Raw genomic sequence first — 25,460 nt, 5'->3', positions numbered from 1 at the left:
CATGAAAAATCAAATCCACCCACTGTATAAGCGTACATTAAGTATAATACAAGAACCGATACAGGGTAGCCTAGAAGCAAACTGGTTCCAGCTTGTCCCTCCCAATCATTCAGCTTCCACTGCATGTCTCTTGGAGTCATAGGGCAAGCCAAGTGCACCTTGACAGCCCTGGAAATTATTCTAAACCAGTTCATCATATTCCCCAGCACTTCTGATTACAAAACTAATAGCTTGAAATGGACATTCTGGAGTTAACCCTGTGACCTGCTTAGCTGGTGACAAGAAGAGCAGCAAAATGTGGTACAAGTGCCATGCTGAGAGTGACAACACCTAGTGATGCTTGAGGCTCCAGTACCAGAAGCAATGCCAGAAAATGGAAGTAATTGAGGGGTTTTCATTTCTTCTTTCAGCCTGCATAAGTTTGCTTTCCATAATTGTCTTTCACATGTAACTTATGATGTGTATTTCTCAACAGGAAAATATCAGTGATGAGGGGCAATGATGCAGCTTGATCAGATATTTGGCTAATTCTCTACTGTCTGAAGGCAGAAGGGAATTTCTCAGAGAGTGCAGGGCTCTTAGGACAGAACATGTATTCAGAGCTGCCCAACAACCACTTTTGGCCAGTACCTGAATGACTTACATCCAGCCCAGTAACAGATGACATTAAAGTATTATGGGCCAGGGAAAAAGATTTATTTCTTAGATAAAAAGGGGCTTTAAAATTTCCTTCTGAAAACAAACAAAAAAACCCCGACCCCTGTTTAAAAAAGGATGTACCCTCGGGAGGTTTAGCCAGCTCACCACAGGCTCAAATGAGCAATAATACTAGCACAGCAAAAGGGGGCAGGAACGCGCAACTAGGGAGCAGCAGAAGGAAGCAGGACTGTGCTACTGACCCCATGTACCCATTAGATTAACTTTGTTGTAAAGCGAATCTGCTCTCTGACTGATATCCAGGCTATCTATAGAAACATGTGAGACAGGAATCAACTGAATGAGTCTCATTCTCCAAGTATATGACTTGACAGGTCTGAATGTGGGTTTTAAATGCCTGAACAAGGAAGGAAAGAGATTCTGGTGATGAAAACTTTTTGCAGAACAAAAAGATTCCAACCTGAATCCACATGGTGTAAAGCATTAAGGACATCTTTTTATCTTTGGAAATTATTTTACAGTTAACTGAATAACAACTCTGAAAATAAAGCCTCTTTTTATTCTCTCTCCTTGCATTTGCAATGGGAAGGTTTTAAAGAACAGTATTTGATCCATTAGGTTGAGGAACTCACAGTACTGTACATTGTTTTAGTGTACTAAATTTAGTTGACTTCTGTCTCTTTCAATTATCCCTGTAAAAAGGACAGGTGAAAAATGATGTCTCCCTTTATATCATTTTGTTTGCTGTTAATTCTTCTCTTCTGGTGCTCGCTTGTTTTTTAGGGTAGGCAGGACAAAACAGCTTAAGGGAGAAAACCGCCCTATAAAAAGTTCTTTTTCTGCATTTGAGCTTGTAGAGTCTTCCATTTCATATTTATATCTCATCAATAAAGTGTCAGGATTGCTGATAAGAAGAGAAAAGTCAGATGGAGAATGGATTGAATCTTAACTTTGGTAAAATAGGCTAACTGTAAGAAATCCTGAATGTAAAAATAAATTTCCATGCATGATATCCTCATCATTAATGGGAAGCAAAACTAAATACAAGTTTTACATAATTAATCCACTGACTTGTCCATTTCTTCCACAGCAAAGGGCTTTAGAGGAATAGCATGCCCTAATTCTTAGAAGAACTGTGCTCCTCATCAGAGGTGCTCTTAGACATTTCAGAAATAGTTTCATTCCACTTACGTGTATGCCCTCTGTAGGCTATGTGCTACTCTTAACACCCCTCAACCTCTCAAAAGGAGCTAGAAAGTAGGCATGAATTCTGGGGCAGGTCTTGAATTTGGCTTTTTCTTTGCAAAGGATACAACAGTGAGAGGCAAAAGGTTTCTGACTGTGAAGTCCTCCAACCATCAAATGGTAATCAAATATTTGATGAGGAGGAAGCAAAAATATTAATGTATCTTAGTGATCTGTTTAAATTTCCAAAACAGTAATTGTTGAATTTCACTGCTCTCAAAAACCTTGTTCTGAAAACAGAAAGATGCAGCAATGATTTGCTCTGAGTTACTTCTGAGTCTGAATGATCAAAGATATATTGAAGTTTTATTCCTCCACCTTTTTTCAGTGTTAGGACTGGGCTGATACTCCACAGGGACCAAAAACAAACAAAAAAACCCCACCCAAAACAACAACAAACAAAATATAATGACAAAACAACAAAAAACAACAACAAAACAACAAACAAAAAATAAAATAATTTAAAAAAAAAAACAACAACAAACAAACAACAACCCAGGCCTCTGGAGAAGAAGTGCTCCATTCAGAAATTCACTAATTCTATTGGAAAGGTTAGAAAAGCATTCCTTACTGCATTTGATAGTGCTTCATTAATTATCAGGATTAATCTAGCACTAAAATCCAATGCAGAAAATTCAGCAGTGATCATGGATCTTTCATTGATTCCTCCAGAGAAACACAAAACAAGAAATACAGATCCTGTAATAAGACCTGGAAGAATTTATGACAGGATTAAAAAAGTTTCTAGTGCATCCTACAACAGTGCTGGTGACAGTAAGTTGGGTAGTAGGCTAGTGTCAATGGCAGAGGTGATGATCAGCAAGCATACATGGAATTGTTGGGAGTTGTGGCTTCCTGGAAACAAGTGTCTGTGGAGCAGATATCCTGAAATCCTGCTTTCCCATTCACCTACCAGATGTTCCCTACCCTTCCTCTTGATGAGTGTCTTCGTCAGACGTTGGGATGTCACCAGGAACTGCAGAAGTACAGATCACATCTGCTGGTACAAACATAAGTAACTGGCAATGCCCACAAATTCTGCTCTAAAGTATGTGGGTAAGCAAGTCTGATAGTCTTTTGCAGGCTAATGGCTTAAAAAACTTGCCAGCAGATCATATACTAGAAACATGCCACGGCTTGTGATACAACGGCAGGTGTGTTCTTGCCCATAACTGAAATGCACCTATTCAGGCAGAGTTTGAAATTTACAAGTTCAGACAAAGAGATCTTCTTCAGGTTGTGACAAAGGCAACAAAAGAATGGAAATATCTTAGTAGACATCTCTTTTTTTTTTTTTTTTTTTCCTTTATGAACAACCTGTTTAATGAATGTTGTTTCTCACTTAAAGCTCCACTTTATGAACAGGCAGTCATTCTTAACATAGAAGATTATGAAAGTCCCTTTGCCACCAGACATTCAGATCCTTGTTTGGCTGGTGTTCTACTAGATCGATCAACAGTTGGGCACATAATATTCCCTGGCACTTCTCTAAAGAAGTTTTGCAGTTAGAAATAAAACTTGCAGTTTTAAGAAGTTGGACACTCTCCATTGCCTGCTGTTGACCTACATGGGCTATCAATGCATTCAGGCAAGTTTTCACAGTAAACAAGCTCCCAGTGGAATGTAATATGAAATACAAAAATCTCCGTCCGTCTTCCAATCCAGATACCTGAGAACTCATGAGATTATAATCTTAGGGTTTATAATCTATTCTGTCTCTTCCTTGGGGATCATTAATATATTAAGAAACTCAAATACTCCTGAGAAACCATACCAAGAAAATACATACACAGAAAACTATCATGCCTACCAAGTAAAGGAATACTCTGGTGGCTGAACATACACCTGGATAAAACTGTTCTCCAGAAGAAACCACTTCTTTGGTACAATTTTCTCATTCCTAGTTTTATGGTCTTTCAGAAAAACTAATAGAATTGTCAAAGGCAACATGGTAATGTGGAAGCACAGTGAACTGTAGGCTTCTTTGATGAGTTGTCAGATGCGTCTGTAAGGGAGAAGTAAAGGGAAAATGGGTGAAAGGGGAAGAACAATGTCTGTAGATTCTATAATGATATGAGGAGATGCTATGGTGGAAAAGAGAAATAGAAGGAGAGAATTTAGAGAAGAGCAGAGAACAAACCCTTCTCCGCTATTTCTGTCCCTTTGAAGGCTCCCTGGAATATCTCAGCCCCTGCCAAGCTGCAAAACCCAGCTGACCCGCAGTGATCTAGTGGGTCCCCCAGTACCTGTGCAGGACTCTTACTTCTGGTCCCAGGGCTCTGAACATTGCAAGCACGGCTCTGATTAGACATCAGTTGTATGATCACACATGCATCAAATAGCAGTTAACATTGTCTGCGCTTAAAGGGGGAAGAAATCAGCTTGAATAGGACTGACAGGGATGAAGGGAAGACCCAAGGTGGATGGCTCTGTCTTGTTTTTGCCAAGCTGATATGATGAAGAGGAAGCAGCAAGGCAACCGTTGTTGTAGGAAAGGCCCACACCTTGAAACTTCAACCCTAGGCAAGAATCAGAGAGGCTCTCCAGGAAAGCAATTCCATTTCCCCAGCTATAAGCACAACGGTCTGCTGTGCCCTGGCCTGTTTCAATGCCTGCCAGAGCCTCAGGTCTGCTATGGCTCATTTTCAGTGCTCTTCAGGGCAATGTAGATTTCAATAAGGCTAATAATTAGCTTAATGAGGCTAAATAATTAGTCTAATAAAGCTAAACTACTGGTTGGAATAACCAAAAAATTCTCTTGGAAGGCGGAAGGAAGAAGTATATTGACATGAAATAAGCAAAATACCTGATAAAAGAAAATTCACTTTACCATCAGCACTCAGCATCTCACATTCTAGTACACTAGGTACTATGCACATGGGTAAGAAGACAACCACCTCTTGAAAGAGCTTAAAACAAAGCCAACAGGCAAAAACTGTGAGGAACACAGCAAAAACATGAACACATTTCAATACATTTGTTTCTCATGCCTGTGGTTCCTCATTACCTTGGTCACAGCACCTTTGGTTTCAGAATGTCGAGTTCAAGCATAAGTTCTGTGGGTTAGCTTAAGAGTTACAGTGCTGCAGCATGCAATTTCACTTATTAATTGCTCATTCCTTGTTATGGCCTCTCTTGCAATTTTGCTTCTATCACTGCTCTTAAAGGTAATTCAGCAGCGTGCTAAACAGTCAAAAATATCATTATCTGTCTTGCAGGCAAGGGGTATATTTTTAGAGGAGCATAAACTTGATTTTCAGTGATACTGGATACCTGCAGCTCTTACTGGCTTCAAATGATATTTTGGGCACTACCACCTCAGAAAACTCAAGCTTTCCATATAAACAACTGGAATTCACCCCCAAAACAGAACAGTTTCCACACAGAGAAAAAAGTATTCTGGTCAGATTTAGAGAAAACCTTGTGTTGCACTTATACCAGAAATGGATGACAAGTTTCAAAGCTGTTTTTAGGAGGGCTTGGAAGGGAAATAAGCAATCAGTGAGATAACTCACTGCTACACATGAACCAGCTAATGCATGAAGATAACAGAGGCAAGAAACGTTGTCAAGTCTCTAAAGTGGTATATCAAGTAACATTTGGTCTGGATAAGAGATTAGTTTTAAATTCCACCTCATCCTAACTTTAACAACACTAATTAAAAAAACCCAAATCCTACAAATTACTGATCATCGGCTCCAACAGTGACAGAAGGAACTAGTTCTTAGACCATGTCCAGATATTTTCAGCACCATATTGTCTTCTAAATGTGGTGGTGTTTACTATATACCTTTCGCTACGGCTATCACCAAGCATTATTAGAAGTGAGTCAGGGACTGCACATTTGCTAGCGCAGATCTACCTTCACCATTCCAAAGAAAACAATTCCATAACGACAGATTAGTGAGAATGCAAGAATAAAGGCATTCTTATTTTTTATAGATATATCTGTTTTCAAAAAGGAATTCAGTTTATTATTCAAACTATTTTTGTTGAAGTTTAGCAGCAGATAGACAAAACTAGCTGGAGGGTTACTTACTTTCAAGTAGATCCAGTGTTCCACTCCTCTCCTGGCAGAAAAGAAAAGGAAAGTACCTTCAGGTTTTCAAGGCACAGATTGTGTATTTCTTGTGGTATGAACTAATTTCTTTTAACATTCAGCTGTGCAGCTCACCAATTCCCAGAACTGCCTGTTATAGTTTGCATTCTGAACAAAGCAAAGTACCTTCCCTTCCAGGGCTCTTTTGTCTTCTGAATGCATCCTCCTTGGTTGCATTTCATGTTACTGTGTTCTCACTGCTTCTCTATAAATGAACATATTAATCCTTAATTTTCTAGGTTTCTTGCTCCATTTGCCAAAGAAGCATTTTTCTCCTCTCAGAAGCTGCAGATGCAGATTACCACTGTGCCAGCTTCTTCCTGTCTGGAGTGGTCTGGCAAAAGGACTTAGTTCAGGAAAGTTCATAAACATGTATATTTTCTTTTCACTTCTACTATACTCCACAGCTGTCTCACTGTGTTCTTGTCACTTTTCTTTCGAGTACACTTATGAAAACCCATCACAGCAGCTAAGGTCTGCAGGGTTGGAAAGCTGACCTTCCAACACAAGAGGCAGAAATATGGGAGGCAATCTTTCTCCCACTAAATAACAGTTCCTTCACAACTCTTTTACTCTTTGGGATATCCCTGAGAAAATGCAAAACCTGTTTTGGCTTGTTGCAGCATTCGCAATGATGGAGAAAAAGCTGTCAGGATTCACTTGTCAGCAGCTTAGGCAGTTGAAGAACTTCAGGTCCATTTGAAAATATTTCAGTTATTTGTATGCAGTAGACCTAAATGCAAGGGCATTAAAATCTGGCATGAAAGCCTACATGCATAGGATATGCTCCAGTCTGAAATAAGACAGGTATTGGTTGAGATAAGATGAAACAAAAACAGCTAGAAAGAAGTACAAGTGCAATACTGCTGGTGACTTCATGTTTAAAAACACGGCACATCAGTGTAGAGAAAACTAGTCTGCAGCATCCAATTAGAGCTGCTGCATTTTTCTAAGCTGTCTGGCTTAGTCTGCATCCAGGCAAAACTCAGCTTACAGAAATAGTATACTCCCTTTTTTATGTATCACTTCAGGAGAAAAGAAAAAAAAAAACAAACAACAAAACATATAAAACCCCAAAACTGTTGCTATAGAGGTATCATCTACAGAGATAGAAGGCCTAAAATGAAGCAGAGAATTCATGGAATCACCCTTCTAAATCTTCAGCTGCTCAATCTTGAAATATGGGGGAAGAAAACTGAAACGCATGTGAGTTAGCATGCAGTTGCATAAAGCTATCCATGAGATCAACTAGGACTCTAGGAATTTCCAAAGAAGTTGATCCACCACACCTGCTTTCTCCCTACCTATCGTGAAAATCAACCTTCAGACAGATAAGATTCCTTCTCCCTTTGAGTACTGCATCATCACAAAGAGCCCAGCACCCCCAAAACAGCACGAGAGATGAAGGAACTGGCACTTACTGCCACAGAGCATTTCCCATCAGCTTGATACTGCAATGCAGCTACAAGCAACAGGATCCAACTCATGTTCAATGAGCTCCAGCTCTATGTCTTATTTAACAATGGAACTGGTGCACTATGGAATCTCTAATTTAGATGTCCCATTATATACGCTGGTAAAAGCATATATATACACACACTGGTTATTCAGACATAATCTGGGGTTTGCCTCACACCTCCTGCAATGAAGCTACTGATACTTACCTATCATCACACATACAGGGCACTGCAAACCATCCTTGAAACAACTCATCAGCAACTGGTAGACTCTGTATTAAAACTGTAGCAGTATTAATATCTGATGTCTTCACAACAGCAAAGATTTACTTATTTTTTAAAAAACAGAAAAGTCTGAGAAAGCCATTATTTGTCACAGGATGATCCAAAGGCTGTTAATCTCCTGTCTACACCTTAAGAAAGAAGAGAGAAGAAAAATCTAATGTAAACAAGTGTTACTAGGGATAAAAAATTCAGACTGATGCTACATTAAATTACTCGGGAGGCTGAGGTATCCAGCCATGGTCTTCAGTATAAAAGAAAATTATAGGGTCTATCAATTAGAGAAGCGGTGCTCTGAGCCTATGTGCTGGCACGCTTACAGTTTTTTTAATGTCTGGCAGGATGTTTTACAAACTAAACTCAGCAAGATGACAATTCCACCAGAAGGTGCTTCAGATGGTTTTGCTAATAATTTTGATCAGCTGAAATGGAGAAAAACATCACTTCGTTTATTTGGCTTTTCCAGAACCTGTCAAGTCTGAGCAGAACCACTAATTGCCCCCTTCTGCATCTCCCCCACCTTCTTCCAGAAAAGACACACTTCAATTTTATTTTTTTTTCTACAAGTATTCTGTATAATCAGCCTTTGTTCCCAAAACAAACTGGTCATTCTTTGTGCACTTCCTTTGCTAGAAGGAAGTGCCTTTTCTTGAGAATATTCATTGGAGGCTGGTACTGCTACTGCTGCAAACATGTAAGTGCTAACCACCATATATTGGCTTTTGTTTTAATAGCCTTTTAACCAACTTTGTTAATGGACTGAATGCAATTTAGATATGGAACTTGGCTAAAATGTAGCTTCAATTGGCTATTAAAATTTAAGAGCCAACTAAGATAGCTAATTACAAAAAAGCTCCAGTGATAATGCTAAGCAGAATTAGTAATAGCAAATGACAGTCTGTCTAGTCTTATTCCCAAAGGGAAAGAAACTCTTAACTGAGAAGTCAACCAGACAACGTGCAGAAAACCTAATTGCATTACTGGTATTATGGCATCCCAAATCTGGCAGCTCACTAGGACAAAACAGTGAGTAAAGTCTGTCAAACTACTCAGGAAAGCAACTGACCCCCTTCTTAGTGCTAGCTATAACAGACATCCGGAATTACGTTATCATTTTATATTAACTTATTAGGAAATATTCCTGTAAAAATTAGCAAAGCAGCACCATGTAAAAAATATCTTACACCCATCCTGAATTTGATTCTCTCTCCAGATATTTTAGATTTGGGGAAAAAAATATAAACAATCTGTCTGCAAAATGTTCAAGCACTAAAAGAAGCATTCTGTGCTTCATTATCAATATCCTCATTACACCATCAGCTGAAGTGCCGACTAGTTCTCCTGTGAAGATTTATCATGTATGGTGGCCACTTTGAAACATAGGTAGCGGAGTCTTTAACATTCCCTACTCAAGTGTCTCCCTGCTGTGCCTGTAAATGTCAGTCCAGTTTTTTCACGGCTGTGCGCACAGATTAGAAACAGCAGGAGAGCTTGGGAGTATGACTACAATACCAGTAAGGACACTTGTCTTCATGGCACTGCTCAAGTGATTCTTGGAATGCAGGACCCTGCTGTTTTCTAATATTTACACACAACTGGAGTCATCAAGAGCAGTAAATGCAGTCTAAAGGCAGCTTGCTTCTTTTGTGTTAGGGGCTTTACTTTCAAACAGGGATGTCAACAAATTCCTACTACACCCTCCACTTCTTATAAAGTGGTGTATTTCCCTATCCCTGTTTTGCAAAACAACACATGTGTGCAAGTACATACAGTATGCGATATGTACAGTAGTACTGCAGGGATTATCACAGCCTTCCTTCCACTTTGCTTATCCTGACCATCCCACACTTTAAAACATCATCACAGCTTACAGTGAGCCAAAGACATTCTTGCCTGCCAAGACTGTAGTTTTGCAGAGTCTGTTGTGAGCAAAGGCAAGCCCTGAAACAACATTCACCTAGGATGGAAAGCACCCTTTTTCTTCACAGAACGCTTGCCAGTACAAACTTTTTCCAGGACTTTTTTGGGGGTGGGAAGAGGCAGGGGTGGCTTACGAAATACGCACCTCAAAACATTTTTTCAAATATATGAAAATGTCTGTGTTTGCTGCATTTGGCTTTGGTAGTCTCAAAAGAAAACACACTCCTTGTAAACTTCAAAAGCAAAGAGAGAAAGTTTACTGGTAAATAAGTTACTAAAAAAATTAAAATGTCAAATAACTAAAGTACAAAAGAATGACATTAACTTTGAGTATGCAAGACAGCAAGAGAATACAACATGCTTTCCTGACAACAGTTCTTCAGAATACTGTAACACACTTTTTGAACAAAATGATTAAATGAAGTAATTAAAAAGATAGTTTCAGGAGTTTTAAAAATGAGAGGCTTTAGCAGTCCTATTTTTACATCTGAAACGAAAAGAATGCTATGCTTAAAGCCATCAGCCACACTTTGCTAATTGAGTCTATAGCAGTCAGAGAAGAAAGAAGGCAGTAGACCTTTTAAATATGTTATTCCAGTTTTATTTCAAAACAATGGATTCCCTTGTTTTCAAAACATAACCTCATCATTCATTCAACATTTTATGCTACAACGTATTTATTTCAGTAGCAACTCAGACATAAAATCAAGCAAGCAGAGCACTGGACATCCACACAAATACACCACCCACTGGCTCATGTGGATTCATTTTGGTTTGCCGAACTTCACAAAGCAGGCTCCCTGATAAGAATTATGTTCATGCCCTAACAATATTTTTTTTTGCAGTATCTAAATGTAAAGTAGTGGTATTTCACACCAAAATTAAATACTGCATTTTTTGACTTACAACTCTGAAAACAAGACTCAAAGACAGGCAAGGAAGTACTTTTAAGAAAGGTTTTGGAAGGTTACATGCTTCTCAACTATTAAAAAAAGGTAAGCCATTATTTTGTTATGAGAAGCACATGTGAGTCAAGCTTTCACCGGAACTAGACACTTTACAAAGTTATTATTAATTACAACTTTTCACTAACATAAGAAGAAAACGTGAGGGGGTGGCTGAGAATGGGCTTTGGGTTTTGGTTTGTTCTTTTCTTTGCCCTGGGCCCTATGTCTGAAATTCTGGTCTCCTCCTTTCCAGAGAAAATCTGAATAATTGGAAAAGTGACACAAACACAAATACTATGAAAAAAAATATAATAAATTCACTACCAGTTATCCAAATAATTGTTTAAACATATTTTGTAACAAACTAGAATGCAAGGATGTGATTTTTGTCTTACGTTCTCTTTTTTTAATTCAACCACTTGAAAAATATTTAAAAGGTGTCTCTACCATTTCAGACTTTATCCTGGTGTACATCTAAATGACCCTCAATATGACTCACTCAAAATTAGAAGAAATCAGATGCAACACCACTGTTCTTTATAAAGTACCCACAACGAAAGTAAATCAAGCTTTATTTCTACATTAAAAAGCAGAAAAAAAGCACTCTAGTTTGTCTTTAAGTTATGAATTTGTGTATATAAAGAAAACACATCCTCACTTTAAAGTTGGCAAAATTTTGCATTAGTATTTAAGTATTCATAAATTATGCAAATATTTTAATAAAACATCTATTCTTCAAAAAAGGTACAAACAACAGTTCATGTTTTTAGGATTCATCACTTTAAAAGGAAAGAATTAGATTCCAGTGCTACGGTAACTGATAAAAAAGACAACCCAGAGATAAGCTAAAGAGTAACTTAATTTGTTGCTCCATCTATAATTTACTTCTGGACTCTCCTTCTGGTTGCTGTGCCTTTCTTGGCTTTTGGTGAGGTCATCTTCCGGCTTCTGGTAGCTACTGCATCTGCAATTCAAACAACAAAAAAAGACAAGACTTTCTAAAAAATAAAGTAACAGAAACAGATCAGAAGAAAATACGTATAGTCTTTAAGAAGACAGATCGACTCAAATCATGCATTTAGTTTTGACTGGAGGGCAGGTGGACACATGATAGGGACTCAGAAGAATTTACCACAACTTCTGGGCACAACATTTTTTCCTGAAAAACACGCTGTACAATTCAACTTCTCAAACAGTAGCATTACATACCTTTGAGCCAACTTAATAGCTCAGCTCCCCTAAAGGATGAAGAATCAGATCCTCTTCAAAACCTAAACCCCTCCTTCCTCCCCATGCACCAACTTTTAGTTCCATGATCCTTCCCAGCATTAAGCCATTTTTGGTGCTCTTGAGCCCTTGTGCTAAACTGATCCAGCTCCACAGTCAGGCAAAGAACTTTTGTTTGGTCTAACAGTTTAGTGAGTTGCAGCATCTTGGACCATTCTGAATGAAGCATATACAAGGGGAGGTGGAAGGCACACAGGTAGAAAAGAGGAAGATTTTTGTTCGGCAGCGTTGAGCTGTTAAATCAGCTCAGCTATCAGTGCAACTTTACCTCCAGATTTCAAGTTATTATTTGGCAATAATTTATTAACAGGGGTAACAATCAGTGCCATCTAAGTAAGATTCCTAACAAACCTGGCGGGCAGGTTGTTCAAAAAGACCATACTCAAATGCAGCAATAAAAAAGTCCCCACACGTTGATTCTTCTCTGCCCACTAACAGGCAAAAGGGAAAAAAACCCCAACAAAACACCGCAGCTCATTTCTGTAAATCACATTCAACTGTAGTCACTTTGAGAAAAAATATTACTTACAATAAAAATTGCTACCATTTTCACAAATGCAGTAACAATAAAATGTTTTTCATCTCTTGGCCACAATATTATTGGGGTTTAAATGTTTTTTTTATCCTGATTTCCCCCTTGAAGTCAGTATGCCTAACTATTTAAGTTCTTGCTTGTAAATCTATATATAACTCTACAGTTCCTGTTAACCTCTTACTCTGGATTACTGACAAAGAAAAAAAGATAAAACTGAGTTTCATGGAAGTCTGTAAGAAAGAAGCTGCTTGCATAAGACAACGGCCTTTGAGCAGTATGAGTCACCGATTGTTCAAGCTCAATGAGTAAGTCTGGGGGAAAGTAAGAGGTAGAAAACAACACAAACCAAACCAGAACAGTTTTGAGCATACCCAAAGCCAAAACCACACCAAGAAAAAGCAACAAACTACTGCAAAGTTTTGCTTTAACGTTTGCTTAATTTTACATAACTTAATTTGCTCTGAAAATGTTGACTTGAAATTAAAAATACCAAAATTAGCTTTGAAGAATTCTAGTCTTGAAAATAAAATGGAGAATGAAAAAAGTCTTGTTCCTTTTTTGTCCAAAAGCACTTGCTGCATTCAACATATAACTATAAATAGATTGCCAGACAATACGTCTTTGATTAATAAATTGCTTTAAAAAAAGCCAAACAACGGATAGCTCTGGTGATAAGTCTCTCATTGAGCAGAGCAGCTTTATCAATGAAAAATATGTTCTGGCAGAACACACCACTGCCTCCCCTCCCCCAGCTGCCATGTAAAAATCAAATCCATTATGGTACCCTTACATAGCTAAAAGATATACAAGCAGGTATCATAAACGGAAGTAGTAAATTAACGATGCAAATCATTCCTTCTCCCAGCTAAATTCTGGTTTATGTTCAAGAATTATTTTATAATTTTCAAAGTCACAAAAATATTTCAGCTACTATAACTGTGAATTCTAGCAATAGACATGTCTCCTGAGTTTCCAAATTGAGTATTCAGTGGTATGTAGGTCAAGCTATCCTATCAACTGCATGAGCTGTAACAGTTTTCCCCTCTCCACCCCTCCTGAGATTTTTTTTTCCTGGAATCTTTGTATTGCAACAGAAAGCAGAGAATGACCAAAGTTTTCTCTTCAAGAAAATACAATAACATGATCTTTTCCCCTTTCATTAATCTTCACTAGTTATGACTGTGAACTGTGATTTTTCTTCTCATCCAATCATAAGACTGTATAATGAAACACGGCAAAGACAGGTCAAGTTCATGGTTTATTATCACAAAGATGGTCAATATGAAAATGATGACCTTCAGCAGGAAAATACTATAGGTGCCTGCTTATAGAGAAAAAAAGAAATGAGTTACCAGATTTCCACATTTGTATTTCAAGAATGTAGTATTTCATGGTTGTCACAGACAATACAAGCAACTGCAGCTTACTAATTCCTCATTCAGTAAGAGCTTACCCATTTCTAGTTACCCATGTTGGAACATCAAAAAGGAGAAGACAGCTACCCTGTCTCTGATTTTTCCATTATGTTTATTGCATTAACGAATTGTTTTCAAGGCTTTTCTAAACAAACCACGATCATGGAGAATCTCTAAGTGAATCATAACAAAAAAAAAATCCTTGTCATGGTTCTTCTATTCATAATTTCAAACTTAAGCAGCAGAAAGACTCAAACTAAGTTAATTATGTTCAAGTCAGAATGACTGCTCTGAACCCATGTTTAGCTTCAAACTTTGCAGCTATTTCAAAACTAAAGGTCTTTTGTACCAAAAAGCTTGTCTATGTTTTCAAAATTAATTAGTTTGATAACATATACTGCCCCCTCCCCACAAACATTTCTTGTGGGAGAAACGTCAATTCTATTCCTGAAAACAGAAGTCCTGTGTGGGCAGCACCAAATGAGGACACAAAGCTATTACAAGGAAAGGAGAGAGTTTTTATAAAGCAGATTAAACTGAATTAGGTTGAAACAGCAATTCAAACGAGGAAGAATTATATAGGCAAAAATAAACCAGATGGTGTCACTGCACAGCTTGTTTTGAGACTGGAACAAAGTTCAGTAGAGGCATAAAGAGTCCCACAGGCTCTAGAGGAATTATTAGACTAGTTGACTGTGATATCCGATCCTCTCTGTGTAAATAATATCATAAAGCAACCTTACAAAAGAAGCCCAGCAGTACTATGTATAGTTTGGGGCTCTATCCTTCAAGAAAGTTCTGAGAAAAATGGAGGTAGGGGAAATACCAGGAGTGGTGATCATGGTTTCTAACTTTAGGGGAAAAATAAATTGAATTGAATTTAACCAGTTTATCTGAAGAAAGGAAAAAACTAGAGAGAGATGTGATGTGCAAACGTGTACCACATGTGCAAAAGGTTGCTGCATAAAATGAGAGCAATTTTCATGCCCACAGTGGATAGGACAACTAATAAGCTTAAGGGAAATTTGTATTAGGTACTAAAAATATCAAAAGAAGATACTCAGCCTTATGAAACCCTTGTTACTAGTAAGGACAGTAAAATATTACAAGTGGTGTTGACCAGGGCTGTTTTAAAACCTTAATCATAGAGGTTTTAAGAGAAAATATTGGTATGTATCAAGATTAATACCCATGTAGACAGATAAGCCTGTCCTTAGGCTGGTGTATAGAGCAGATGACCTTTTGTCATCCCTTCTCCTCCTGTTTTCCAAATCTATACACATTGTTTTAGAAACACACATAAGTGGTGTGAGTAAGAGAAATAAAACTGTACTTGAATAAAAAAATGATATTTTATATGAAATGACAGAAGTTCCTTTGTAAAAATAAGCAGACACCAGAGTCCCAAGTTTCCCACTAAATTGCCTGTTCTGATGGAAATTAAGACAGGGAGGTGATTCTAGCAAGAAAACACAGCTACTGAGCAGATGAAATCAGGTATGATTTAGGTGTCAATGGTGACTTCTAGGTTACATCATAGCTAGCATATTTGAAAACATACATTTTTAGACATACAGATTTTTAGACTCTAGGCAAACATCAGTAAGTGAAAAATATCTAGTAGCAGGCACGCTGGAGGTTAGCAGCTGCATCACTTGCATATGCTGAATTTACACCTGACAGAGACCGAGTACATGCCAGTCTGTATAACAGTTGAAGAGTTCCAGGAATTTTAGTTAAAACAGGCTCTTAAACTAGACTTGTAGTAATCATCATTAAAAAACACACCTAATACCTTTCACCCTCAAAAGAAGCATATGCACCCAAGTACACTGATCACACACCACCAGGTTTTCTTTCTTTAAAAAAAAAAAATAACCTAATATGTTTACACATGTGTATAATCTCACGCATACACTCTGCTGTATGTTTATCTCTTTAAGAAATAAAGGTCAGACTGGGGGTATTGGACCAGGTGCTGAAGAGTTCTCAAGTGGTTTCTGGAAGAGATGTTCTCAAGACCCCACACAGATGAAGCTAAATCATCATTTCTGTACTACAGCAGGACACTTAGCACAGAACTGACGTTTCTTTCATACTGGTAACTTCGTGCCGCATATACTGAACTGCCACAGTTAAGCTGAGAAGCGATGAAGTAGGAATGAGAGGATCACTGTGACCTAACACAACTCTCCCTAGTCAACTAGATATGATCTTGCATATGTCACTATATCAGATAAATTAATCGAAGAGTATGTTTCGTTAATAGTTTAAGTAACTAATTGTGGACTTGTCACCTCCAAAGGAGACAAATTTAGGACACTGTTCTTCAAAATTCATCCATTGACCACAGCATCACCTTTTACTTGCAAAAGGTGCTTCAGTCATATTTCATCTGTCTCTGATGGTATCAAATAACAAAGTCATTTTGCTGGATGGCTCTGTAAGAGACCCTTTTCCTTCAAAAGCCCCTTAAAAGGGTTCTACAATCATCAAACTGAAACAGGAAAACAAGAGAATAGAACCTATACAATTGCTATTTACATATGGAAGGAGTAAGAAAAAAAAATAGCATTGGAAGATTGAAGACTACGCTCAGCATCCAGCTGCAAACATCAAATGGGAACAGAAGCCAGGTTGTGCAGCTTTTAAGGAGAGTTAAGCATCACACTAGTCTACCATTCCCAAATCAGTTTGGGCAGTTTGAATATGGTGCCAAGAAAGAGCGACTTTTCTTTTAAGAAGATAAAATACGGAAGAGTATGTAGTCCTCTAACAAACCCTTTCCCAACTTGGCCAGGGAACACTGCACAGCTGATAAACCTTGTAGTATAACACTTCTTAACCAAGAAATTTTCAGTACTTTGAAGGCTGTTGAAGGAACAGCAAGGGCAAAAAATAGTAGTTTTGCTTATTTGGTATATTCTCAGCAGTTCCTTTCCTCTACAAAAAATCAGAAACATGATTCAGAAAAAAAGCAGAGACCAGAAGAATGCAAATATGGACTGGAACTCCAGGAAATATGATTGTGGGGTGGAGATGAGAGAGTGGAAATTAAGTTTGAAGAGTTATGGGATGGGGTTTGGCTTTTGGTGTTCTGTTCCTTCAAGCCTTGTTTCCTACAACAAATGAAGCTGACATGTTTCAACATTATCATATGGAAAAACATCAGGACACAAGAACGTATTGTTCAATGACTTTATGCCTTCTATTTCTTAAAGATAACATTGAATCTATGAGTGCTGCTTTAAAAATTTTAATATAGAATTGTTTGAGATAAAACTGATTTACTTCCATTTGCAAAAATTGCTTTACTGAAGACATTCCAAAACACAATTGTACATACACATATAAATCAGCAGTCACACGCAGCATGTGTTTAAAATATCCCTCTTCACCACCACAAAGCAATTTGAAGGAGCAACAAAAGTTTAATTCAAATGTATAACTTGCAATCTTGAAAAAGGTTAGTACCCTGTAAAAATCTGAGTCACTGCAGTACAGTTTTTCTCTCTTTCCTGTAGAAAAATTTCACTTGCAAATTTTATATCCGAGTTTGAATTGCAACACTTGTTCAGCATACTGCAATACATCTTCAGGTTACAGAAAAACAACAAAAAAGCAGACATCACTTTTATGCTTAAATGATTTAGTTCTACATGTAAAGTCATTATACAAAACCTTACTCCATGAAAAATTTTCCTCAGAAGGTTTTTTGGTTTGTTTGTTTTGTTTTAATACTTTTTTATTAGCAGCAAACACAAGACAGTCCTGTGAAGTGTAACAAGGAACTTAAACACATTTAAAATGTAAATACATTTAAATGCTAGAAGCATTCTGAAGACATTGTATAGAAATAAGCTTAAAATACTAAGGAAGACTAAGTAGAAAACTGTGTTCTAAGCAGAGACAGGAGTAAACAGGAATACTCCCATACATCTTGGACATTAATGTTGCTGCTTTATTATTATTAAGTGACACACGTTCAAGGTGCTTTTCAGTGAACGCGTCATTTGCAAATCGTCACAGAAAACCATTATTCAGGAAGAACCACAAAGATTTGTTTGGTATCTGATTTACTTTAACCTTCCTATCCATAATACTCCAAGATCTTTATACTTAAAAAGCACCTTCTACCACCCCTCTTCTACTTTAAATAGCTTTGCAAGATCCTCAAACAATTTTGGGGGAGGCCATAAAAAGACAGATCACTTCATATCGTGTTTGAATATACTTAATGCAAAATACAGAAGCAAGTTTGTCAATATTTCTGAGAACTGAGCGGAGTATTTCTCTGCTTTAAAACCCAAATCTTGATGTTAATTTCAAGATACAACACAGCAGCACATGCTTTTAATTTTAACTTCTAAAACCAGATCAGGTAACTCTCATACTAGAACATTTAACTTGCAACATTCCTGAGACAGGGAAGGGAAGGCTAAGAATGGCACAGAAAAGGACAGATCTTTAGGTGACTAGTCACAGAAATGGATACACTGTTGTAAAACTACTATCCACTTACTCCTGGAGCATATTACTGATAACAGCCAGTATCAACTCCTTCACAAGAAGGAAAAGATGAGTAACAGACAATTACAGCTACAGGTTTTGCTGAAAATGTCTGCATTAGGGTATAAAATTAAGAGGTAAAAATATCTACCTATAATGTGAGCACTGGTGTGGAGTAGAAAGACAAGTAACAAGTGGCGCCATAAACAAGCTCAAAAAACACCGTATGATTTGCCTTCTAAAGCTTGATGACAAGGCCAATAATTCTCTAAATATAAAAATGAGCCTAAGTGTAGATTTAATCCAACATTAAGGAATAAATCTTGCTTGAATAAAGAAGCCATGCAATGTAAATAAAAAAAGCTAAGTACTTATTAATTGAGTAATACTAATAAACCTCCATTTTGGAATGCCTTCTAACCAATCCATCAGTATAACCATTTTTTTCCTTGGAGCTCTTTACATAGTTTTTATTTATACTGCAAGAGTATTTAGTATTTTATTTATACTGCAAGTTTCCAGTTAAGGCCTTACCATGCTAGATGCTATTCAGCAATGCAGACACGCACAATTCCTACCCCTAGCAGCACTGACTATTAAAAAAAAAAAAAAAAAAGTCCTTTACAGAAATACAGTACTTTCATTACCATGATTACTTTAGTATTTCTCTATACTGTCCCAATTAACAAACTGCAAAATTGTTTTAAAAAAATCACAACAGAAAATAAAAAAGGCTGGTGTTAAAAATCCTATTCTAAAAAAATTCTGTATTTCTATAACCCAATCACCATCAATCCCACGACTGAAAAAAATCTGCCAGTGGTAGAGGTATTATCTCTATTGGTAGCTTTGAGCCTAGGATTACTTACAAATTCCCATTAAACTCTTCCAGCATTTATGCCATTTTCACCAAAGCTCCCTATACTAGCTGCCTATTCCATGCAAACTGATTAAAAATAAGCATATGAGTCTTATTAATATTACGCAGTACAAACCTGCAGAAGTGATGCTTAATATGTACAGTGTATGTCAAAATTTGTTATTCTGCTTTAATACCATCACATATAAGCCTGTATATTTTTACTATTATACATGAAGGCAGCTGATACACAAAATAGAGCTGTAACAGCATGAAAAAAGCTTCATTCAAATAAGCATCATTTCTTCTGATAGCATTTTTTCTGGTGGACAAACAGTGACTGATATAATACTTCAACATCATCCATATTACCTTAAAAGATACCTCTACAAAATTCCACCTTTCAGGAAAGAATACGGGTTCCAGTTACCAGAGGGGGAAAAAAAAAAGAGGAAACTGATAACAGGCTAATTTAAATAAAAAATTATATCAGAATTCCACTAAATTTTGTTCATCTTATTTTGGAAGTACAACAGAGCTTGTTTCTTGAGAGCTTTCTAAAATTCTGTGTCTAGAGAGTCTAACACTCTTGCTTGACAGCTCCAGAAACACTGATGGCCAACATGACTGAAAAAAATGGCCTTCAGGGAACTCATCTGAAGCAGCCACTCTTCAGCTGAGAACAACCAGGGGGAGCAGAAGGAAAAAGCAAGAATTTCAAGATGCCTGTCCTTTCTTTTCTCAGTGCCATGCTTTCTTGCTCCTCCACCAAGCCTGGGGGCTCCCCAGCCTCAGCAGCGGCAGATTTCATTACTGACAGAGTCCCTGTAGCCACTGAGCACCCTGGTGTACTCAAACTGCTGCACAGCTGATTAGGGTCTTTTTGGGACAATTAATCTTTTGACTGGATTAGACAAACTGCATAGTCAGATGCGGTTAATACTGAGCAGCTGAGCAGCAAGAGGCTGCATGGCTGGCTCTTCTCACCAGCGCTGATAAGTCCAATAGCTAAATAACTAAACTTCAAGTTCTACAATTAAGAGGTATCAAGAAGTTATCCATTTCACTGGACAGTAAATTTCAGGATACTTTTTTAGTCACAGAACTAATTACATAACAGAGAAACAAGTCCACGGTAACATAAACTAGTCAGATTTGGAAACAGTTTTAAATATTTCTATAATAATCAGCCATTTTCAAATTGTCAAATGCATCAGAATCATAAGATTATGAAACAGTTGCACTTCCCTTCAACACAGATTTATGAATCATGTAGTAAGTGGTAAAGTTTTTAATTCCAAATCTGGAGAGAACCAAATGAGTAAGTGCATATATCACTTCTCACCTGAAATCATTTGATATACTCCCCTCACTTGGTATTCATTAAAATGGGTAGTACAAAAAGGTGAAGTTAGAACCATTTCACCTGTAATTCTATTGAATTGGCAAGAGGAGTTTTTAAATTTAAGCTTATGTCCCCCACTCATTTTAAGCACTGGATTGTGAAAATTATATATAACCTCCCAAATACCTTTGCTTAGTCTGAAAGAAACAGCATTTACAAAAAGCTGATATCACCACTTGGATTACAATTCCTCAAGTTCTTTTTCATCTCTATCCATGAGAATTTCAATCTAACATTCCAGGAAAAGAGAAGCCTAATATATCATATAAAATGAAAGTATATTCTGCTCATGTGTATCAAATCACAACCAAAATATAGTCATCCATATCTAATATTTTGTTATAGTCTTAAATAAAATCAAAAATGCTAAAACTATGAACAAACATCAACATCTTCTCAAATAATTCGTTTTTCCTGGAGAGAAAGCATAATCTAATTAACACTTTTTCAGCCACTGGTAGACTAGAAAATTCATAATAAATGGAAGTCAACAACAAAAGGCATTCAAATTAAAAAAAAAAAAATATCACCGATTATAATGATCAGAATTCTATAATGTGAGCTGAAAATGACCAGAGCAGTGTCACCTCCTGGAATACCATTAGCTTAATTACTTGTACTTTGTACTATAGTTTGAGTAAATATTTTAGGGTAAATCCATAACTTACCAATAATATTACCGTCTTTGAAATGCTACATTTTCCTGTATAATGCCATACTCCTTCATCAAACCTTTTTTAAACAAGTGGATTTGTTTTGGGATAGACTCCAGTGCTACTGCATTACTTTTTTAGACTACTTGATCACGGACAACACCTGGTCTTTTACTTAATAGTCTGAATCAAAAATTCTTTAGGAAAAACATGCTTGCAATTACTTTAATTTAGTTCACATCTACATAAAGGAGTCAGAAGGTTAGATCCAGAAAAGTTTGACTAGACACTCACTATACACATACCTTATACAAATCTACTGAAGATTTCCAATCCTGGACTTAGAATAATCCTACTTTATCTGTCCATGACTTTTTCCAGACAACACTGAAACTATACCAAATTATCTGAAATGTAGCTTCAGCATTTTCTATCTTTATAGCTGATCCTTTCCTCAACTGTAAATACACTCACTTTTGGAAGCTGCTACTGCTAGAGCCCCTGGCTTTACCACACTGTGACGAAGAAGTCCTGAGGAGTCAGCACATTCTGACAGTGAGTTGGACAAGATGGAAAGACAAAAATGAGCATGGAGAAGGGAATGAATGATGGCAAAAGAGCAGGCTGCAACCACCATTTTTTTATCACCTAGCATTTCTACCAGATTTAGGCAGCATGTAATTGGAAAGTATACCTTTCTGATACAGAAAGTTCAAATATTTCAATTTTATTAATCTAAAAAGAAATTATGCAAGATTGAAAGCACTTGAACTGCTGCAGGTAAATGATTGTATTGGGTATATGTGGCCATGTGGCAGGGTTTTGGTAAGCTGGGGTTGGCTACAGGGGTGCCCTCTGCGGGAAGAGGCCAGGTGCTGCCCTGTGCCTGACAGTCCTTCCCACCTGGCTCCAAATCAAACCCACTGTAGACCAAAGCTGAGCCAAACTTGTGAGGCACCTCTGTGAGAACACTTAAGGGCAAAAACCACTGAGCAGGCAGGCAGAGGGTGGCAGTGTGGAGAAGAAAGTGAAAAACAGCAGAGGGAACACCAGGGCCAGAGGAGGGGGTGGTGCTGCACAGCACCAGAGCAGATATTCCCTGTAGCTCATGAAGGAACCCAGGATGCAGCAGATATCCCCTGCAACTCATGGGAGAGACCACACTGGAGCAGACTGCTATTTCCTGAAGGAACTGGACCACATATTTTTTCCCTGAAGGACTGCAGCCCAAAAGAGAGTCCACGCTGGAGCAGAGATAAAAAATGTGTGGAGGAGTGAGCAGCAGAGAAAATGCCATATACTGACCGTAACATCCCTTCCATGTCCCCTGCACCGCACAGGTAGTAGAGTAGGTAAGTCTACAGTGAAGAGTTAAGTTGAGCTTGGGAGAAGGAAAGGTGTCCTTGACACTACCCGAATTTAATTTAAATGGCAATAAATTTAATTTAATTTTCCCCAAGTTGAGTCTCCTTTGCCTGCAACAGTAAATGGTAAACAATCTCCCCACCTTTGTATCTACCAATGAGTTTTCTCATCCCATTTTCTCCTGCTGTCCTCCAGAGGAGGGGAGTAAGTGGCTGGGTGGAAGTCTGGCCCTTAGCCAGGGTTAACCTACCACACCAGTACATGTGACTGTGAGAACAATCTTTTGACTTACTAGAAGAAGTAGGTTTCTTTTCTTCTGGACTTCCTGTAGCTTCCATTTCTGCTTCAGTGCTCTCACTGGCTGCAGCTGCTACTTTTCTTTTTTTCTTTTAGAAAAAAAAACAAACAAACAAAAAAAAAGGAACTGAATTCAAGACCAGAAAAGACCACACAAAGTAGAAAATATCTTATTCTCACAAGATATTCCCCAATTATAAGCATTATTTCTTCATATATTATAAAATGTCTCCAGCTATACAGCAGATTTATTAATGCAAGAATACTAGTAGTAGGCAATAGATAGTTTAAAAGTTGAGTTCCCGTACCTGTAGGTCACATTAGAGGCTGAAATTTTCACGTATGAAAACAGAAGTTTTTATGATTAAAACCTGGGGGGGTTATTTACTTTGAATAACTGTTACGAAAGGAGCAATCTGCAAAATCTTAAAGAACACAGAAAAACACTTTACCCAAAGTTGATGTTAATTGCTTTTTTTAAAAGCAATTACACCTCATGAAAGTCAAGTTTATCTGGATCCTTGCTTCTCATGGCTTTCTTTGCACAGCTTAGAAGTAGCTAACACCCACTGACAGTACATTATTATTTTCCTCTAATAGCAACTATTGGTTCTGTTCCACAGAAAGGTACTTGGGAAATCTGAACTCTATTCAAGGTACATTATCTTAAAACCTCTAAATGGATAGAACTGTTATTATCTGTGTATTACACTTAATCTTACTATTGCAAAGTATTCTTAAGGTGGTTATGGAAAGGTTATTTTTTTAAAGCCATGTGATTTTTGCAAAGGATGAGTTGACCTATATCTGTATCAGACAATAACTTTGATGGACATTGGAAGAGTCTCCCTTTTTTTTTTTTGTTTTTAATTGTATGAGACTAGAGCTTTACTAATACAGCTTTAAAAGTGGCTACAACTTCACATAGCTCATGAGAGAAGGGGAGAGTGCATTACATCTTTCCTTTCCAAAGTGTTGCTTCATGATTACCATCTAAACCCTGCTGGGCTGAACAGATTGGTTCGATAATTACATACAATAACTGCAGTGGGCAGGTAACCCTCAGCTGGCACAGGGCAGCTCCCCTGTGAGAACTTCCATATGCAAACTGCACTGATGGAGTGCATTAGGTACATCTTTCCTGCCGGTGCACAGGCCTGATTACCGCCAGCCAAGACTCCAAGGTTAGCATGTCAGCAGATTTGTGATGCATTAGGCAGGAATAAACACAGACACTTTTGTTCATTCTGACCAAAATTAAGGAGGACTATTTCACCGCTGTACTGCTTTTATATGAGAAATAATGCATTCCTCCCAATTGTACTAGAAAACATTTTAAATGCTCATCAGAAAAGCAGATATCCAATATACGCCACACAAAAGCAAAATACATTTATCTTGTTTCCAAGCTTATTTAATAAAAAGTGGTTTCTTAATCTTGATGCAGGTGAATTACATAGCAGCAGAAATCACACAGCATTCATCTGACAAAAGCGACATCTGTGCATCTGAAACTGAACAATAGAAGGAACCACAAATCACTAAGGTTCGTATTTTTCCAGTTTAGTTTACTCCCAGTATTTCCCAACAATTCTTCAGCACTAAATAAAGATATGGTCATTGCCCTAAATAATTTAGTCAGGAGCTCCAGATACTTTCTTCAACACATGGTACTGTTAGTTTGAGCAAAACAAGAAGCTATCATAAAATACCACACAGAGAAACCAATATGCATTTACTACACAGAAAACAAAACAACAAAAAAACCCTCCAGCAGAACTGTGGACTGTGTTTCATTTACTTATACATGTGGGGAAACTTGACTCATGATATAAAAAATAAAATGTTAACTTTTAATATAGCAGACAGCTGTGAGTTTTAGCCAGATACCAATACTGGAGACTGACTGAGATTCCAGAACAACCATGCTTATATGCAACATATAATGCACATCATAGCTCAGTTAGCTATATGAGCTGGAAGCACAAGAGAGTCCTACATTCTAAGAGTTTATTTGCACAGAAGCTAGAAATATTATCTCCTATATACGAAACAGCAAACTTCAGAACACCAAATAACACTTTTAAGAAAGTATTACAGTAGGTTGTCCCAAAGGAATTGAAAAGTAGGTGTCTTAAGACCTGTTGTGATTAAAAGATCAGTACAGCCAAAATGCCATAAATACTCTATATTTGAGGTCACTGTCTTCTCAAGGGTGGATGCCAGACTGCATTTTTCTTTTCCATATTGGACATTAAGCATGCCAAAAGGAATTCAGCATGTGCTAGAAAATACAGGCTTTCAAAGGCAAGATGCTACTGATCAATGGTAAATTATCTTTATGGAAAGCAGTTTCCAACAGTTTGGAATTTATCTTTAAAACAGTCATCAAGTTGAGCTTCCTGTCACAGCTGAAAGTACATATAATTTTAACTGGCATTCTATGTTCTTCCTTTCTTCCTCTGTGTATCTATGTGTCCAGCCATTCTCAACTAGCACTGATAGTCTTCCTGTTCTCGTAGCCTCTC

General features: G+C 37.5%; 1 protein-coding gene and 1 long non-coding RNA gene across 4 annotated transcripts in view; both read right to left on the bottom strand.

Annotated features, from left to right (window-relative positions):
• LOC129784976 (uncharacterized) overlaps positions 1-6,814 on the bottom strand; it is a 37,856-nt gene extending 31,042 nt beyond the window's left edge. The window contains exon 1 of the long non-coding RNA XR_008748333.1: positions 5,942-6,814. This is a non-coding gene — a long non-coding RNA (uncharacterized LOC129784976). The remainder of the gene's footprint in view (positions 1-5,941) is intronic.
• A 3,080-nt stretch (positions 6,815-9,894) lies between these two features.
• VRK1 (VRK serine/threonine kinase 1) overlaps positions 9,895-25,460 on the bottom strand; it is a 37,831-nt gene continuing 22,265 nt past the window's right edge. For 2 of the 3 annotated variants that reach the window (XM_005230582.3, XM_027777072.2), the window contains exons 12-13: positions 22,928-23,021; positions 9,895-11,571 (exon numbers count right to left, since the gene is read on the bottom strand). In XM_005230582.3, coding sequence (XP_005230639.2) covers positions 11,489-11,571; positions 22,928-23,021 — 177 coding nt within the window. In that variant the 3' untranslated portion in view covers positions 9,895-11,488. Of the gene's footprint in view, positions 11,602-22,927; positions 23,022-25,460 lie in introns of all 3 variants that reach the window. The other variant, XM_055811652.1, reaches the window with a different exon arrangement.

This window comes from Falco peregrinus, chromosome 1 (genome assembly GCF_023634155.1).
Source record: "Falco peregrinus isolate bFalPer1 chromosome 1, bFalPer1.pri, whole genome shotgun sequence".
In the NCBI taxonomy this organism is placed as follows: domain Eukaryota; kingdom Metazoa; phylum Chordata; class Aves; order Falconiformes; family Falconidae; genus Falco; species Falco peregrinus.
Note: the sequence above shows the minus strand (reverse complement) of the source record. Positions and strands in the feature narration are given on the sequence as shown.